At 43.0% G+C, this 18,920-nt stretch overlaps 1 protein-coding gene across 2 annotated transcripts in view; it reads left to right on the top strand.

The window, feature by feature from the left end:
* Window positions 1-221: 221 nt before the first annotated feature.
* BLK (BLK proto-oncogene, Src family tyrosine kinase) overlaps window positions 222-18,920 on the top strand; it is a 40,089-nt gene continuing 21,390 nt past the window's right edge. The window contains exons 1-3 of one of the 2 annotated variants that reach the window (XM_079968776.1): window positions 222-361; window positions 14,537-14,653; window positions 15,999-16,047. In XM_079968776.1, the coding sequence (XP_079824902.1) occupies window positions 14,543-14,653; window positions 15,999-16,047 (160 nt within the window). In that variant the 5' untranslated portion in view covers window positions 222-361; window positions 14,537-14,542. The remainder of the gene's footprint in view (window positions 362-14,536; window positions 14,654-15,998; window positions 16,048-18,920) is intronic. The other variant, XM_079968775.1, reaches the window with a different exon arrangement.

Below are 18,920 nucleotides of genomic sequence, written 5' to 3' on the forward strand. Positions count from 1 at the left end.
AGCATGTCATAGCCCACTGAGGCTTCATGGGGAAGCTTCGTTTTTCCACTGAAGTGGTCACAAGTCTAACATTAGCTCAGAGTGAACAGCGTGGCTGAGTTATTGGCCCCAGGACTCTAGAGAGGAGCAGCCCCTCTCGAGCACTTTGTTCTGATATTGTCGGCAGGAAACCACTAACAGAAGTCAACTGACAAAGCCGAGATGCCTTATTAGAGCGTTTCTGTACATGTGCGAGTTTAGAAGATTAACCCTTCTCATCTAGAAGAGCCTAGCAGGGAGAACACCTTTTCTTTTGGGTAGCTCTGGCAGGGTTCTGAAATTTCATGGGATATGCTCTGAGACCATTGCGAGGAAGACCAAGGTGAGCGACTAAACTTAATACAGAGTCAATAGCATCGTCTTTTCATAAAAGCCCTGTTGGAGTCAAGCGTCAACTCCAGTTTCAGATGCAATGAGAAGCCCCCGTTGTCAGTCTTTGCCTCAGTTTGCCATCTTTAGAATGGGAATAATTGTGACAGCCAACACAGGCACAAGACGTCTAGGGGGGAAATAGCTTCCTAGAGTCTTCCTGTTCCTCAATATGGTTTGTGATTTTCATCACAGAGTGATGCTTTTCATTCTCTCTGTGTGCCTCAGTTTCTCTTGTTCACACTTAGTTCTTTGTTCCTACTTTTATTCGGCCTTTGAGTATATTATCGTAATATTCAAGTGGAATATTTCCCCCACTGCTTGCAGAATGCTCACGGCATGAAGAGAGTCAGGAATCGTTTGTTGTCAATATTATCCAATGAAATTGCCCACAGGGGCAACTTCTCTCATTCATAGATAACATTAATGTGCAATAGCAAGCAAAGTGAATGCTGAATTTGAATGAAAATTGTATACAGAAAAGGTGATAAAGTAAAGAGGGGAGAGAGCAGATCAGGAAAACGCGTATTGGTAGAGAAATGAATTAAAAGGAGACACCTCATCTGCTAATTTATCATTTCAACACTGGATAATAATAATAATAATAATAATAATAATAATAATAATAAGCCACCTATCTGGGTTGCTACAGCCAATTCTTTTGATAATTATTATATATAGATTTCCTGCTGTAGGTGTGTTTTATCTGCACATTGGTTTTCCGAATGTCCCCCCCCCCCAGCCTGTCTGTTACTGCTGGGGCTATTTTGCTTTGGTTAAAACAACATAGCATGATTTACAACTAGTGTTTTGAAAATAACAGGTTTATTATTATTATTATTATTATTATTATTATTATTACTACTACTACTACTACTACTATTACTACTAAAAATGGTGGGTAGCTATGAAGACCTTTACTTGTGTATCTGAGAAAGATTGAAATTTAAAAATACATTTCTATTTGGTAGTATACTCATTGTGGATTTTGTTTCTGGGTTGGGTCTCTTTTAGCCGGAGGCCACAAGACAAGACACATAAAATCACATTGCCTGTTTGATGTGTAGTTCACTTGGTGTGAGAATAAAAGCAAGACTGGCTTTCAGCATTCAGGTTCCTCTTAAACTGACGTTGATGAATTAACTTGTCTATCAAATTTGTCTTGGCATATCCATGTTGAAGTTTCGTGATCTATTTTAGCACCGTATCCACAAGAGGGTGATTTGCTGCTGTTTTTTAGCAGGGAGATGACTTAATAATCCAATGTCTGGATTATTTCTCAGTTTAGCTAGTGCTGATTTCATCCATTATGAGATCAGAAGACAATTCACACGTTCATCTGTGCAGGATTAATGGAAGGGAGAGTAGAATTGCCCCGTGTGACTCCATCAACAACCTTCCCATGTCCCCACACTCTTCAGCTTAAGAGCAACATTTCCCACACATGTTCCACACATGTTCCTTCTATGTTGTTGAGCATACTGGACAGAGCCATCAATATCTGCCCAGCTTGGTTGCTCTGTCCCCAAAAGGAATCATGATCAACCTGGAGTGACTAAAACCTTTGATTCCTTCAAGTCGCTAGTCCCCAGGGTTTTCTGATCTGGATCTAACCTATCACAGAGGGCCTACAGAGGAGCGTCTCTACCTCCATTGTTCCGCCTGGACACTGAGGTCCAGCGCCGAGGGGCCTTCTGGCGGTTCCCTCGCTGCGAGAAGCCAAGTTACAGGGAACCAGGCAGAGGGTCTTCTCGGTGGTGGCACCCGCCCTGTGGAATGCCCTCCCACCAGATGTCAAACAGAAAAATAACTACCAAACTTTTAGAATCTGAAGGCAGCCCTGTTTGGGGAAGCTTTTAATGTTTAATAGGTTATTGTATTTTAGTGTTTTGTTGGAAGCCGCCCAGAGTGGCTGGGGAAACCCGGCCAGATGGGCAGGGTATGAGTAATAAATTATTATTATTATTATTATTACTACAGTTTTATGATCTTCTTGGAAAGCTGGTTTCCTGCAAGATCTGCCACAGGGTGCATGCATTGGATTCTCCACGTTTCCCCTTCCCCCTTTGCTGTTTCCTCACTTGCCTAAGGCTTAATCTTGAAATAAGGAACACATGCTGGGGCTAAACCACCTCAAACATCGGGTGCAAGAGATGCTCACACGACTGGCAGGCATAGGCAAACTCGGCCCTCCAGATGTTTTGGGACTACAACTCCCATCATCCCTAGCTAACAGGACCAGTGGTCAAGCATGATGAGAATTGTAGTCTCAAAACATCTGGAGGGCCGAGTTTGTCTATGCCTGACTGAACGCATCACATGTCATTTACACACTGGGATGAAATGTAAAACCTGTTACTCAAGCCGGCCATTCATATCGAGTTCTGCTCTTTTTTATTCTCTTTTCGCTGTTAGTTTTTAATCCTGCACTCTTAAGTATACTCTCAATTCATTCTTTGATGCAGCACTTTTTTTCCTTAAAAAATGTTTAGGGATACTCTCATTTTTGACTGAAGAAAATCACCATTTTGTAGTTCAAATCAGGAAAATTAAATACAGTAAATGGACAAAAGTACAAAGATTCACTGCTTTGATAGAGCACCCTTTTGGGTTTTTACTAATAGAAGAGCATAAAAATAGCAACAGTTTTATGATTGTTTTATGAAAGAAAACAACAAGCACTTGCCCGCTCCATTATTATCTTTAATACCTATTCACTGATTACTACATAATAATAATAATAATAATAATAATAATAATAATAATAATAATAATAATTTATTATTTATATCCCGCCCATCTGGCTGGGCCTTCCCAGCCACTCTGGGCGGCTTCCATAAAAACCAAAAATACAGTAAAATCACACGTTAATAAACTTCCCTGAACAGGGCTGCCTTAAGATGTCTTCTGAATGTCAGGTAGTTGTTTATCGCTTTGACATCTGCGCCACTACCGAGAAGGCCCTCTGCCTGGTTCCCTGTAGCTTTGCTTCTCGCAATGAGGGAACCGCCAGAAGGCCCTCGGCGCTGGACCTCAGCGTCCGGGCAGAATGATGGGGGTGGAGACGCTCCTTCAGGTATACTGGACCGAGGCCGTTTAGGGCTTTAAAGGTCAGCACCAACACTTTGAATTGTGCTCGGAAACATACTGGGAGCCAATGTAGGTCTTTCAAGACCGGTGTTATATGGTCTCGGCGGCCGCTCCCAGTCACCAGTCTAGCTGCCGCATTCTGGATTAGTTGTAGTTTCCGAGTCACCTTCAAAGGTAGCCCCACGTAGAGTGCATTGCAGTAGTCCAAGCGGGAGATAACCAGAGCATGCACCACTCTGGCGAGACAGTCCGCAGGCAGATAGGTCTCAGCCTACGTACCAGATGGAGCTGGTAAACAGCTGCCCTGGACACAGATTTGACCTGTGCCTCCATGGACAGCTGTGAGTCCAAAATGACTCCCAGGCTGCGCACCTGGTCCTTCAGGGGCACAGTTACCCCATTCAGGACCAGGGAATCCTCCACACCTGCCCGCCTCCTGTCCCCCAGAAACAGTACTTCTGTCTTGTCAGGATTCAACCTCAATCTGTTAGTCGCCATCCATCCTCCAACAGCCTCCAGACACTCACAAAGGACCTTCACTGCCCTCACTGGTTCTGATTTAAAAGAGAGGTAGAGCTGGGTATCATCTGCATACTGATGAACACCCAGCCCAAACCTCCTGATGATCTCTCCCAGCGGCTGCATGTAGATGTTGAAAAGCATGGGGGAGAGGACAGAACCCTGAGGCACCCCACAAATGAGAGCCCAGGGGTCTGAACACTCATCCCCCACCACCACTTTCTGAACACGGCCCAGGAGGAAGGAGCGGAACCACTGTAGGACAGTCCCAAATGTCCCAAAGCACATTACAGTAGTAAACACCCACAATTACAAAAGTTTAAAATAGTATCAAAAGCCCAATACAACATTGCTTTTAAGAACTCTGGAACTTCGGAACTCCCTGCTATTGATATCAAGCAGGTGCTTTCATTGTATTCTTTTCGGCACCTGCCAGAAACATCTTCCCAGTAACTGGAAATTCAAGCCAGCTACCTGCCACCTGGAGCAGACAGGTAAACCTGGAGCCTTTAAGTCAGAACCTGGTGGTCTGGCAACTCTGACTCCAAGGTGGTACCGGCGATCATGGCAAGAATGTTGTTCCCCATGGTCCTTCGCTTTAGTCAAACTCATCTTTGCTTCACTCCTGAAAACAAAATGGAGGCTAACAGCAAAAGCCTTATAATTTTATCTTTCTATCTGTTGCATACCCTCCAACATTTCTCTGGTGAAAATAGTAATGTCGTATTCCATCGTCATCATAATTTTATTATTTGTACCCTTCCCAGACACTCTGGGTGGCTTCCAACATGTATAAAAACATATATGCTTTTCAGATTGATAGATTTCACTAGTTTTACTATCATTTTAACATTTCAAAACTTGACTTCCTTCCCCCTCTTTCTGCGGTTCCTTAAATTTATTTATTTATTTATTTTAATTTTTATTGGAAATTTTATTTAGGACATAACATAACCCCCCCCCCCACACACACCACAATACAGAAATACAATAAGCATAACATAAATTTATTTTTAATACCTTCTGCATATCCAAATTAACTTAATTTGCTCATTTATTCATCTACTTTAATTATATACTCTCATAAAGCTGCAGGTTATTATAATAATCTTGCCAATGTTCTTATCTGTTTACAATTTAACTGTAAATATTCAATAAACCATTTCCAGTCTTTTATAAAAAGTTTCTTATTCTTCCGGTAAGTTTCACCATTTCTGCATATTCAATATATCAAAACATACTAAAACATTAAATGTTAAAAACCTTCCCTACACAGGGCTGCCTTCAGATGTCTTCTAAAGGTTGTATAGTGACTTATTTCCTTGGCTCAGGGGTTGCATAACTCCATACCCTCCAACATTTCCCTACTAGGGCCAGGGCCTTTTCAGTACTGGCCCCGAGTTGGTGGAACACTCTGTCACAAGAGACCAGGGCCCTGCGGGACTTGACATCTTTCCACAGGGCCTGCAAGACAGAACTGTTCCTCCTGGCCTTTGGTTTGGACTCAGTCTGACCCTTATGTTTCCCTCCCCTTATGGTCCTGATCTATGGGCTACTATTAAAATGAGGCTGCATTTTAAATTGCATTTTAACCTGTATTTTAAATTGGTTTTTTTTTCCTGTTATGTTTTTACTGTAATTTTACTGGTGTTAGCTGCCCTGAGCCTATTTATTTATTTATTTATTTATTTATTATTTATTTATTTATTTATTTATTTATTTTTATTATTATTATTATTAATGTAAATAGGGACGTTCTAAGGAAAAACGGGGCATTCTGGGATCAAATCAGAAACCAGGATGGATTCTTTAAATCCAGGACTGTCCCTGGAAAATAGGGACACTTGAAGGCTCTTCTATCTATCTATCTATCTATCTATCTATCTATCTATCTATCATCTATCTATCATCTATCTATCTATCTATCTATCTATCTATCTATCATCTATCTATCTATCTATCTATCATCTATCTATCTATCTATATCTATCTATCTATCTATCTATCTATCATCTATCATCTATCATCTATCATCTATCGATCTATCATCTATCTATCTATCTATCTATCATCTATTTATCATCTATCTATCTATCTATCTATCTATCTATCTATCTATCTATCTATCTAATTCGTTCTGGAGTTCCGTTCTTTACCTGAAACTGTTCTTAACCTGAGGTACCACTTTAGCTAATGGGGCCTCCCGCTGCCGCCGCACAATTTCTGTTCTCATCCTGAAGCAATGTTCTTAACCCGAGGTACTATCTCTGGGTTAGGGGAGCCTGTAACCTGAAGCGTCTGTAACCTGAGGTACCACTGTATGGCTGATTCACCGGAGCAGCGAACATGGACACTCTGCAGTTCTCAAAGCGCTAAATCTGTTAGGGCCTCTCCCGATTCTTACTCCTAAGAGTCCCCAACCTACTACACTGCTGATCACCTATCTTAAGACAACTGCAAAAGTTTTTTTAAAGTTTGTGCCAGTATAAAAGTTTCAGCAGAACATTTTCTATGCTAAAATGGCAGCGTTCTCCCCCAGACTTTTGCAGTTTGGCAAAAGCCCGCTTTGGAAGGAAGGTCAGCCTTTGAGAAGAGTGTTGCAAACAGGTAGTCTGGTGAAAACCACATTTATTCTGCACAGCATTTGCTGCTGCTGCTGCTGCTGTTGTTTACTGCTGATGGCTGCAAAGCCACAGACATCTTCCGCAGGTGCCAGCGGAAGCAAACTGCAGCCCAAAGAGAACTAATGTCCATTTGGCCAGTGACAGGCGTGATGTGGGGCTTCAGATGCAAAAAAACCCCAGAGATTATTCAAGTTCTTTTCTTTCATTGTGGATTGTTGTTAGGAGACGCCTGTTCCGCCCCCAGAACTACAATTCCCAGAGTCCTTTAATATCAATGCCTCTTCCCAGGCAACTCTGGGAAACGTAGCTGTGTCAGGGGAATGTAGAGCTCTCCTAGCCTCTCCCAGTACCCGTAAGAAACTCCAGCTCCCAGAATTCTTGGGGGGAAGCCATGGGAGTTTACAGTGGTAACATACTGCTTTACATATACAGCATACCCTCCAACATTCCTCCAATGAATATAGAGACATCCTGTTATTGTTATTGTTATTGTTATTGTTATTGTTATTGTTATTGTTATTTTATTTTATTTTATTTTATTTATACCCCACCCATCTGAATGCGTTGCCCCACCCATCTGGGCGGCTTGCAACACATATAAAAACACAGTAAGACATTTGTAAATTTCCCTATACAGGGCTGCCTTCAGATGTATTCTAAAGGTTGTACAGTTATACCTTGTGATAAATACGCTTCAGGCTGAGCGTGTTTGGGTTGCACTCCGCGGCGACCCGGAAGTAACAGAGTGCATTACTTCCGGGTTTCGTCGCTCACGCATGCGCAGACGGTCAAAATGACATCACGCACATGTGCGGAAGCAGCGAAACATGACCCGCGCATGCGCAGACACGCTGTCGCGTCTTACGTTATGTTCAGGATGCTAACGGGGCTCCGGAATGGATCCCATTTGCATCCCGAGGTACCACTGTATAATTGCTTATCTCCTTGACTAACTCCACACCCTCCAACATTTCTCCAATGAAAATAGTGACGTCCTAAGAAAAATTAGGAACGCGGGTGGCGCTGTGGGTTAAACCACAAAGCCTAGGACTTGCCAGTAAGAAGGTCGGTGGTTTGAATCCCTGCCACGGGTTGAGCTCCCGTTGCTCGGTCCCAGCTCCTGCCAACCTAGCAGTTCGAAAGCAGTTAGAGTCCAAGTAGATGAATAGGTACTGCTCCGGCGGGAAGGTAAACAGCATTTCCGTGCGCTGCTCTGGTTCGCCATAAGCGGCTTAGTCATGCTGGCCACGTGACCTGGAAGCTGTACGCCGGCTCCCTTGGCCAATAAAGCGAGATGAGCGCCACAACCCCAGAGTCAGCCACGACTGGACCTAATGGTCAGGGGTCCTTTTACCTTTTTATGGAAAAGCAGGACGTTCTGGGATCAAATCAGAAACTGGGACAACTTCTGTAAATCTGGGGCTGTCCCTGGAAAATAGGGACACTTGGCGGGTCAGATAGAGTGTGAAATTGGCTAATGATGGTACAAAGCAGGGCTAATGAGGGGTGTGACCTAAGAAGAGGAGGTGTGGCTTAGGAAAGTCCTGAGAGACAAACAGAGAATCCTGGTGGGGCCACTTTCAGCTCTCGGGCCTGAAGTCCCCCACCCCTGGTGGTAATAATAATAATAATAATAATAATAATAATAATAATAATAATAATGGTGATTTATTTATACCCCGCCCATCTGGCTGGGCTTCCCCAGCCACTCTAGGCGGCTTCCAACAAAATATAAAAATACTTCAAAATACTTCAAAAATGCATCAAACATTAAAAGCTTCCCTAAAGAAGAAGAAGAGTTTGGATTTGATATCTTTATCACTTTGATAGCTTTATCACTACCTGAAGGAGAGTTTGGATTTGATATTCCGCCTTTCACTCCCCTTCAGGAGTCTCAAAGCGGCTAACATTCTCCTTTCCCTTCCTCCCCCACAACAAACACTCTGTGAGGTGAGTGGGGCTGAGAGACTTCAAAGAAGTGTGACTAGCCCAAGGTCACCCAGCAGCTGCATGTGGAGGAGCGGGGAAGCGAACCCGGTTCCCCAGATTACCGCTCTTAACCACTACACCACACTGGCTCCCAGTGTTGAGCCCTTTCCCCCTGCACCATGAATATCTCTCCCTTCCCAAGCTACCAGCCAGGATGGAGGGGGTTTGCAGTTCCAACAGCAGCTGTCCCTTGCGACCCTGCTAAATGCAGTCAGGCGTTTTTATATCTTCTCTAGTTTGCCATGAAATCTAAATAAAAAAAATAATTAAAAAATCCTTCCCGTAGCACCTGAAAGACCAACTAAGTTTGTTATTGGTATGAGCTTTCGTGTGCATGCACACTTCTTCAGATACAGAATCAGCTATGTTGTGCTGCTGATTCAGCTGGAAGTAAGGGGGAGGCTGTTACTTTGCAATCTTCCTCAGGAAAGAGTGACAGCCACCCATTTCTCTGAAAAGAGGCCTGATAAGGGGCTTGCTATCACACAGGGTGTTTAATTCTGTATTTTTAATCTCCTATAATATCATCCTTAAATGAGCTTCCCACAAATGAACATGCAAGGGGGCACATTTCTAAAATGAACCGCAGGGTCAAAAAATAAAAAAGGAGCCGAAGAAGGATAAGAATTTCTTTCTGTACGCTACTACGGCAGCAAGGATTCTTCTAGCAAGGTATTGGAAGACACAAGAGCTACCCACGCTGGAGGAATGGCAGGTGAAAGTGATTGACTTTATGGGATTGGCAGAAATGACCGGCAGAATCCGCGACCAAGAGAAAGAGACTGTGGAAGAAGATTGGAAGAAATTTAAGATGTATCTTAAGAACTATTATAAAATTGAGGAGTGCTAAAATGCTGAGGGAAAGGAAGACGTAGAATTGCAGCGGAAAATTGTGTTTAATTTTAGGGTGGAATTGAAAAAGAGAATGAATTTACATTTAATTGGTTAAGAAGGGTTGCTGAATAATGGTTTAAAATTAAGGATGCAAAAAGGGAAAGGTATGGGGAAGTCCGGGAAAAGAGGGTTATGGAATTAAGGTTAAGAAAATATGAGTTTTTGTGTTTGTTTTTATGTTGTTTTTGTTTATGTTAAAAAATTTGGAAATTAATAAAAAATTTATTTAAAAAAAAACAAAAAACAAAAAATAAAAAAGGAAGACATGCACATTTGAACAATAACAATTAATAGAGGTGCATTTTATCTGTCTGCATGGGTTAAAAGGCAACTGTGTGGTACTTCTTTCACTTGTTCTTTTTTTAGGAATGACCACTATCCAGAGAACATTTATACCAAAGGATGCCATGCAAATAAATAATACTGAAGACAATGATGTTAAATGACAACATGGCACTGTGGGTTAAACCACAGAGCCTAGGACTTTCCGATCCAAAGGTCGGCAGTTCGAATCCCCGTGACGGGGTGAGCTCCCGTTGCTCGGTTCCTGCTCCTGCCAACCTAGCAGTTCAAAAGCACGTCAAAGTGCAAGTAGATAAATAGGTACCGCTCCGGCGGGAAGGTAAACGGTGATTCCATGTGCTGCTCTGGTTCGCCAGAAGCGGCTTAGTCATGCTGGCCACATGACCCGGAAGCTGTACGCCGGCTCCCACGGCCAATAAAGCGAGATGAGCGCGGCAACCCCAGAGTCGGCCACGACTGGATCTAATGCTCAGGGGTCCCTTTACCTTTACTATCAGCACATACTTTCTTCTTTGGTGATCACTTGTAGCCGAGTAAGATTGTCTTCCATGAACATGGTCTTAACAGTGAGTCTGTGACTGTGGAAGCCAATTCTAGATCCACACGTCCTTCCACAGTGGAGACAAAGGATTCCAGGTGGAAGTTGATCATGGTGAAGGTTAGCCAAACGTGTACATTTCTCCCTTGCGTCCTGAGTTCGAGTGTCTTCAAAGCCCATGACACCTTTGGTAAAGGCTGTTCTCCAACTGGAGCGCTCGCAGGCCAGTGTTTCCCAGTTGTCGGTGTTTATACTACAACCAATACTTTCAATATTATTAACTTTCTTTTGCTTGTTTCAGCGACCTCCTCACACCTCCCTTTTTTGTATTCCACTTCGATTATTTGTTTCAGCAAATCCTTTCCATCTTCCTCAAACTTCTGTCCTATCATTTAACTTAACAAATTCTAACATTATTTTTCCCTTTAATCCAATTACAATCTATTATTCTTAATTCTTTATAACATTTCTGCTAAAGCCATGTAACTTCATTCCAACATCTTTCTAACATTCCTTAATTTTACAATATTTCTGTAAATAATCTTTAAATTTCTTCCAATCTTCTTCCACCAACTCTTCTCCCTGGTCTCAGATTCTGCCAGTCATTTCCGCCAGTTCCATGTAGTCCATCACCTTCATCTGCCATTCTTCCCGGGTGGGTAGATCTTGTGTCTTCCAGTACTTTGCAATAAGTATTCTTGCTGCTGTTGTAGCATACGTAAAGAAAGTTCTATCCTTCTTTGGCACCAATTGGCCAACCATGCCCAGGAGAAAGGCCTCTGGTTTCTTCAGAAAAGTATATTTAAATACCTTTTTCATTTCATTGCAAATCATTTCACAGAAAGTCTTAATCCTTGGGCATGTCCACCAAAGGTGAAAGAATGTGCCTTCGGTGTCTTTACATTTCCAACATTTATTATCGGGCAAATGGTAAGGGACTTTGCCTTCTTCCCATCTCTGGGCTAGGAGCATCCAAGCGGCTGTTAAGGCAATAATAATAGTATGTCATGTGACTAGGGAAGTGGGGCAGGATTCCAGGTGGGACAGAATGTAGAAACACAGAGTGGTAGATTGGAAGATACCCCAAAGGGTCATCTAAGTCAAACCCGCTGCAAACCCTACAGGACCGCCTCTCCTGGTATGTCCCACGGAGGACCTTACGGTCTTCAAATAAAAACATCTCGGAGGTCCCGGGCCACAGGGAGGTTAGGCTGGCCTCAACCAGAGCCAGGGCCTTTTCGGCCGTGGCCCCGATCTGGTGGAATGCTCTGTCCCAAGAGACCAGGGCCCTGTGGGACTTGACATCTTTCCACAGGGCCTGCAAGATGGAGCTGTTCCGCCAGGCCTTTGGCCAAGGCGCAGCCTGACCCCCTCTCTCCTTATGTAATCCTCATAGCACTCTAACCCTGGTTACCATTAATTTGACTCTGAATTGATTTTAGAATGAATTGATTTTAGAATGTATTTCAATTAATTTTTCTTTTTTTTTCTTTTTTCCCCTCTCCACCTTCCTTTGCCATCTGTTTTAGTTTGTTATAGTCCATTGTTTCATGATTATATTTAAGTTTTGCTTGTTTACTGTTAGATGCTGGGTTGTTGTTCTCCTGCTATTTAGGTGGTTTTTCTTCCCTGAATGTATGTTATATGGTAGTTCTGTTTAGCTGTGGAATGTTTTGTGGTTTATTTTCTAATTTTTTTTTTAACATAATATTTATTGAGGTTTCAAATATGACAAATAAACAAAAAGACAGAAAAAACACACAAAACAAGTATACTTTCAGTCCTTATTTTCTTATACCTTATTTCCCACGACTTCCCCTCGCCTCACCTTCTTGTATTCCAATTCCAAATGCTAATTCAACAAGTTCTTACCCAATTTTTACCTTATTTCATTGTTATGCTTAAATCCTTTTAGTAACAGATTTCAACTTATTTACCTCAATCCTTCTACTTAAACCCTTTTTCCAAGGTCGACCCAGATTCCCTTCCACAAATTTCCCAATTTTATATTAATACCAAACCAAAAATACAAAATAAGAAATATATATATATATATATATATATATATATATATATACAACCTTTGGATTCATCAAACCCCACCCTCCCTTTCCCGGTTTCGATCCCCAAACCAATGTCCATCAGTCCATTTGCTGTCAGCCTGGCGATCTCACATCAGAGGCTTTTAAGTCTCTCTCAGTTCCTCTTTGCCGGTTCTTTGAATAGTCCTTTATATTAAACCCCGAATCTCGGAGGAGCACAATCCCAAAAAAGTCCATATTTCTTCCGGCCAGACCTCCATGTTTGAAAGAATTCATGAATTTAAATGTCCCAAATGCTCGAACTTCCATCTTATTCAAATTTGTAATCCATAAATCTTCAGGTCTCCATCTAGGTAGGTCTCTCCATTCTTCATTCTCCAATTCAAGCCAAATCTTCATCATCCAATTCTTATTTTCCTTTATAACCTTCCTGCCAGGCCTCTGGCCTTCCTTAGCCTTCTGCAGCATTATAACTCCTCCTTCCTTTCCCTCCAGATCCTCATGCATCTCTTCCACTTGTTCCACTTTCTCAAATTTGTCAAGTTTCTTTCCCTGCTCAGCTGCAAAATCTTTTGTTTCCGCTACAGGGGCTTTTGGTTCAAAGACGAAAACTTGAGTCAAGTCCTTTCCATTTTCAGTAAAGTTATTTACTGTTTCATTCAGTCCCATGACCCTTGTAGCCAAAATATTACTTTGTTCTTGAAGCTTTCCCAGGAGATAAAAAGTTTTGTTCAACTCAGTGAGTATCTTTCCACTTCCAGCCATTCTTGCAGTGTCCCAAAACCCCCTCTAGAGGGATTGTGGATATTTCCTATCCTTCTAGTTCCAGTCCCAAAAACAAAATAGCTTATTTTTCGACAGTTTATAACCAAAATGTAGCAAATCCAACTGGCAAAGGCAGCAAAAACAATGTTACTTTATATTCCCCAACTTTGACAGCTAGTTTTGACAGCTGTCAAAGTCTTCTGTATCTTTCCAACAGGCTCTCTCACTGATCACTCCCGGGTCCCGGGGGGTTGCACAGCTCTCAAAATCCACTCTTATCCTCCAGCAAAATTACTTATACTGTCCAATCATGAAATTAATAACTTTGTTCAGTTACAATAAAAATATTCTCTTGACCTTAGTTATTTAGTCCTTGTTTTAAATTGTCTACAAGATGGGGAGACAGACTTCCTTTTTGCATCTTCCCCGATCGTACCAAATTCAAAGAAAAAATTTCCTTTTTAAGTCCAATTTCTGTATTACTCACGGGTTGTTACTTTTTAGTCCGAATGTTCTCAGGAAAAAGTCAGCGCTCTCTGTCCATGGCATGCGGCTTCACTCAGCAGGGGAAGCAGAGGACTCTCAGCACCGCGCCGCTCCTGTCCCCCGTTCCGAAGCCTTTAAAAAGGCTCCTTCGCAGGTCGGGGGGGCACAAATGGTGCCCGCCGAGTCACCAAGTCCACAGGCTTCCGCGCCTGTGGTTTCTAAGGGTCCCCGCGTCGCCGGCGCGGCAGAACCCGATCCCTACTGAGCCGATTCCCTCCGGAGCTCGGAGGGAATCCGCCATTAGACGTTGGTGCTAACCCGGAAGTCGGTTTATTTTCTAATTTAATTAATTGGTTAGTCTAATATTATAATAGTAGGTGGACAAATACTATAATAGTTTCGTATTATTTGTATTTGTATTCATATTATTATATTATATTATTCTGTGGTAATCCTCACAGAACTCTAGCCCAATGTTTGCCGTTAATTTGGTTTGAACTGATTTTATAATGAATTGATTTTATAATGCTGGGTTACTTTTATTGTTGTTAGCCGCTGGGGAGGGCGGGATATAAATAAATTATTATTATTATTATTATTATTATTATTATTACTACTACTATTATTATTATTATTATTATTATTATATTAATTGATTGTGATTTTATGTAAACTGTGTTATTTTTACTGTTGTTAGCTGCTCTGAGCCCAGCTTCGGCTTGGGAGGGCGGGATATAAATAAATTATTATTATTATTATTATTATTATTATTATTAAAGCAGGACTAATTCTGGCATTGAGCATAAAGAGCAGCCCTCCATAGAGTTGTCCTTTTCCAGCTGATCACCCAGAAGCAACCTTGTTTGTGTTTCCTCCAGTGCAGGATGGGAGCATGTGGTAGCAAGAAGACCGGCCGGAAGGAGAGGCGCAATTCAATATACAAGCAGAAGCCTCTGTCATCTCCGAGAAATAAAAACCCTCCACCACCGCCGCCGGTAAGAATTCGAATCCAAGACTGGGCTGTTCCCCAAAGGACTGGAATTCTGCCTCAAGAAGAAGAAGAAGAAGAAGAAGAAGAAGAAGAAGAAGACCCTGCCCATTTGACTAGGTTGGCCCAGCCACTCTGGGCAGCTTCCAACATACATAAAAAGATAATAAAACATTAAACATTAAAAAGAAAACTTCCCTGTACAGGGCTGCCTTCAGATGTCTCCTAAAGGTTGTATAGTTACCTATTTCCTTGGCTTCAGGAGTCACGTAACTCCATCCCCTCCAACATTTCCCCGATGAAATAGAAATCTCCTAAGGATAAGTGTGACATTCTCAGTTCAAAGTAGAAACTGGGACAGCTTCTGTAAATCCCAGTATACCTGAAGGAGCATCTTCACCCCCATCATTCAGCTCCGAGGGTCTTCTGGCAGTTCCCTCACTGCGAGAAGCAAAGCTACAGGGAACCAGGCAGAGGGCCTTCTCGGTTTGGTGGTGCCCGCCATGTGGAACGCCCTCCCACCAGGTGTCAAAGAGAAAAATAACTACAGTGGTGCCCCGCAAGACGAACGCCTCGCAAGACGGAAAACCCGCTAGACGAAAGGGTTTTCCGTTTTGGAGGCGCTTCGCAAAACGAATTTCCCTATGGGCTTGCTTCGCAAGATGAAAATGTCTTGCGAGTTCCTGCGGGGTTTTTCCCCTTTTCCCCCCCTTTTCCTAAGCCGCTAAGCCGCTTATCAGCTGATCCGCTGATAAGCCGCTTAGCAGCTGATCGCTAAAAGCCGCTAAACCGCTAATAGCGCTAATCCGCTAAGCTGTCAATGGGCTTGCTTCGCAAGACGAAAAAACCGCTATACGAAGAGCCTCACGGAACGGATTAATTTCGTCTTGCGAGGCACCACTGTATCTGACTTTTAGAAGATATCTGAAGGCAGCCCTGTTCAGGGAAGTTTCTAATGTTTGCTGTTTTGTTGCTTTTTTTATAGTGGTGGAACCGTCCAGAGTGGCTGGGGAAACCCAGCCAGATGGGCAGGGTATAAATAAATCATCATCATCATCATCATCACCATCATCATTATTATTACTGTCCCTGGAAAATAGGGACACTTGGAGGGTCTGCAGATGATGTTGACCAGTGGGTTGCAGTCAGGGCAAACTATTTTTATTTTCTGGTTCCCAGTGCATTTTAATGATTTCTTGTAACTTGCTGGCTACACTTACTTTGCACTTTATAAAGTTGTTTTTTTTTGAAATGTCGTAAAATGACTTGAATCCCAACTTGGGATTAATAAAGGAGGGGCGAGGGGGGACTATTGCAGTGAAGTAATGTTTGGTTTCTGTAACTTTCCAAAGGTCAAGGCAAAGAACTTCACCATTCCTGCCAGTCAGTCTTCTGACAGCGGTAAGAAGATGAACCTTGGTTTTCTCTTGCTGTTTTCTCAACACCAGGGAGCTATTGTGACGAGCCATTGGGATGAAGGCTTCCTTTATTTCCTGCTCTGAGCTCTCCCTAAGCCTGCAAAATGGAGCCGTGCATTTCTTTTCCAGCTGCAAACATGCAATTCAGCACTACAATTACCATTCTACTGTTGAGAGTGTATTAACTTATGGTCTGTGTGTGTGGTTTGGGAGCTGATAAGGTCAGGGGAAAAACAATGTTGTCCAGGATTGTAAAGACTGCGTAGAAAATAATTGAGTGCACTCTCCCTAAAAAGGTAAAGGGACCCCTGACCATTAGGTTGCGACGCTCATCTCACTTTATTGGCTGAGGGAGCCAGTGTACAGTTTCCTCGTCATGTGGCCAGCATGACTAAGCCGCTTCTGGCAAACCAGAGCAGTGCACGGAAACGCCGTTTAAATTCCCGCCAGAGCGGTACCTATTTATCTACTTGCACTTCGTGCTTTCCAACTGCTAGGTGGGCAGGAGCACAGGGACCGAGCAACAGGAGCTCACCCCGTCGCGGGGATTTGAACCGCCGACCTTCTGATCGGCAAGCCCTAGGCTCTGTGGTTTAACCCACAACGCCACCCACACTCTCCCTACCTTGGATCAAATCTACGCTTCCAGGTGCCATAAGAAAGCTGCAGAGATAGTGCAGGATAGTATGTACCCCAAAAATGATCTCTTTCAGCTTCTGCCTTCTGGAAGAAGGTACAGGGTTATAAAGACTAGGACTAGCCGCCTGAGAAACAGTTTCTATCCAAATGCGATTTTGCTTTTAAACGCAGTGTAAGGTAGTCTCTATGGGAGTATATTGTATTTAATTATGGGGTATCAGAGGTTTAAGGGAGATAACCAAGCTGGGATAGCTGGGATAGCAGGCTTGTTGGTTTCTGAATGTCTGGTGCAGATTCTCAGTTTCGTCGTTCTGTATGGGACAATGACAATAAAGTTTATCGTATCGTATTGTATCATATCGTATCGTATTGTATCGTAGTGGAAATCCAGCAGGCAAGTACCATATTTTTCGCTCTATAAGACGCACCAGACCACAAGACGCACCTAGTTTTTGGAGGAGGAAAACAAGAAAGAAAAAATGTTCTGAATCTAGGAAGCCAGAACAGCAAGAGGGATCGCTGCGCAGCGAAAGCAGCAATCCCTCTTGCTGTTCTGGCTTCTGGGATAGCTGCGCAGCCTGCATTCGCTCCATAAGATGCACACACATTTCCCCTTACTTTTTAGGAGGGAAAAAGTGAGTCTTATAGAGCAAAAAATACGGTATTTACTTAGAGCAGCCGCCCCCCAGCCCAAGCTCTTGGCTCACAAAATGAGCTCCTGGCCTTTTCTTGGCACGACTCCACCAATAAATGCAAACTGGGGTATTCACTGGACTTGGCCCTCACAAAACCATGCATTGTTCCTGAGTCTCACACGTGACCTTGCAAAGGGGGAAGGTTGCCAGTGGCTTTCTTTGAAAAGGTCAGGCCGAGAGAGATTTAAAACTCTGTCTCACCCTTGGCTATATTTAGAAGGTCTGTGGCTTGCGGCATGAAAGGTCTTCTCCCTTTCACAGGACGGGTGTTAGCGTATCTGCTGAAGACCTGCCTGAATGTATTCAAGCTGCTCACATTAGTGTTTAAGATGTCAAGGAGATAAAGAACTACACAGCATTTAGAAGACATCTGAGGGCAGCCCTGTATAGGGAAGTTGTTAATGTGTGATGTGAAAAAACAAAGAACTCCCTGCGTTTTTATATTTTGTCTCACTGTGGCAACCCAGCCAGATGGGACGGGTAGAATTGTTGTTGTTGCTGTTGTTGTTGTTGCTGTTGTTGTTGTTGTTGTTGTTGTTGTTGTTGACAGGCCTCAAATATCCGAAAGAGCTACTCTTTCCCTGCACACCTACAAAATATTTCAAGAAGACTTCCCATTTACATAATTTAATACTTGTTTTTATATTTTGCTGACTTTATCTGTGCGCCACTGATGTCTAATGTTTTACAGTTTCTTATGTGCTGTAAGCCACCCAGAGTGGCTGGGGAAACCCAACCAGATAGGCAGGGTACAAATAAACTATAACAACAACAACAACAACAACAACAACAACAACAACAACAACAACAACAACATATTTATACCCCGCCCTCCCCGGCCAGAGCTGGGCTCAGGGTGGCTAACACCAGTAAAATTACAGTAAAAACATAATAGGGGGGAATAAACCAATTTAAAATGCAGGTTAAAATGCAATTTAAAATGCAGCCTCTTTTTAAAAGTAGCCCATAGATCAAAACCATAAGGGGAGGGAAACATAAGGGTCAGACTGAGTCCAAACCAAAGACCAGGCGGAACAGCTCCGTTTTGCTGGACCTGTGGGAAAATGTCATATCCCGCAGGGCCCTAGTCTCTTGTGACAGAGCATTCCTCCAAGTCGGGGCCAGTACTGAAAAGGCCCTGGCCCTAGTTGAGACTAATCTAACCACCTTGCGACATGAGACCTCCAAGGTGTTGTCATTTGTGGCCCTTAAGGTCCTCCGCAGGGCATACCAGGAGAGGCGGCCCCATAGGTACGAGGGTCCTAGGCCACATAGGGCTTTAAAGGTCAAAACCAGACCTTAAATCTGACCCTGTACTCCACCAGGAGCCAGTGCAGTTGGTAAAGCACTGGATGAATGTGATTCCATGGCAAGGACCCCGTAAGGAGCCTCGCCGCGGCATTCTGCACCCGCTGGAGTTTCTGGGTCAGCTTCAAGTGCAGACTTCCTTACAGCTGCTGCTGGTATTAGACTCTCCTTTTTTGGAGGTTTTTCAACTGAGGCTGTGTGGCCATCTGTCGGG

This window comes from Podarcis cretensis (genome assembly GCF_951804945.1).
Source record: "Podarcis cretensis genome assembly, chromosome: 3".
Classification (NCBI taxonomy): domain Eukaryota; kingdom Metazoa; phylum Chordata; class Lepidosauria; order Squamata; family Lacertidae; genus Podarcis; species Podarcis cretensis.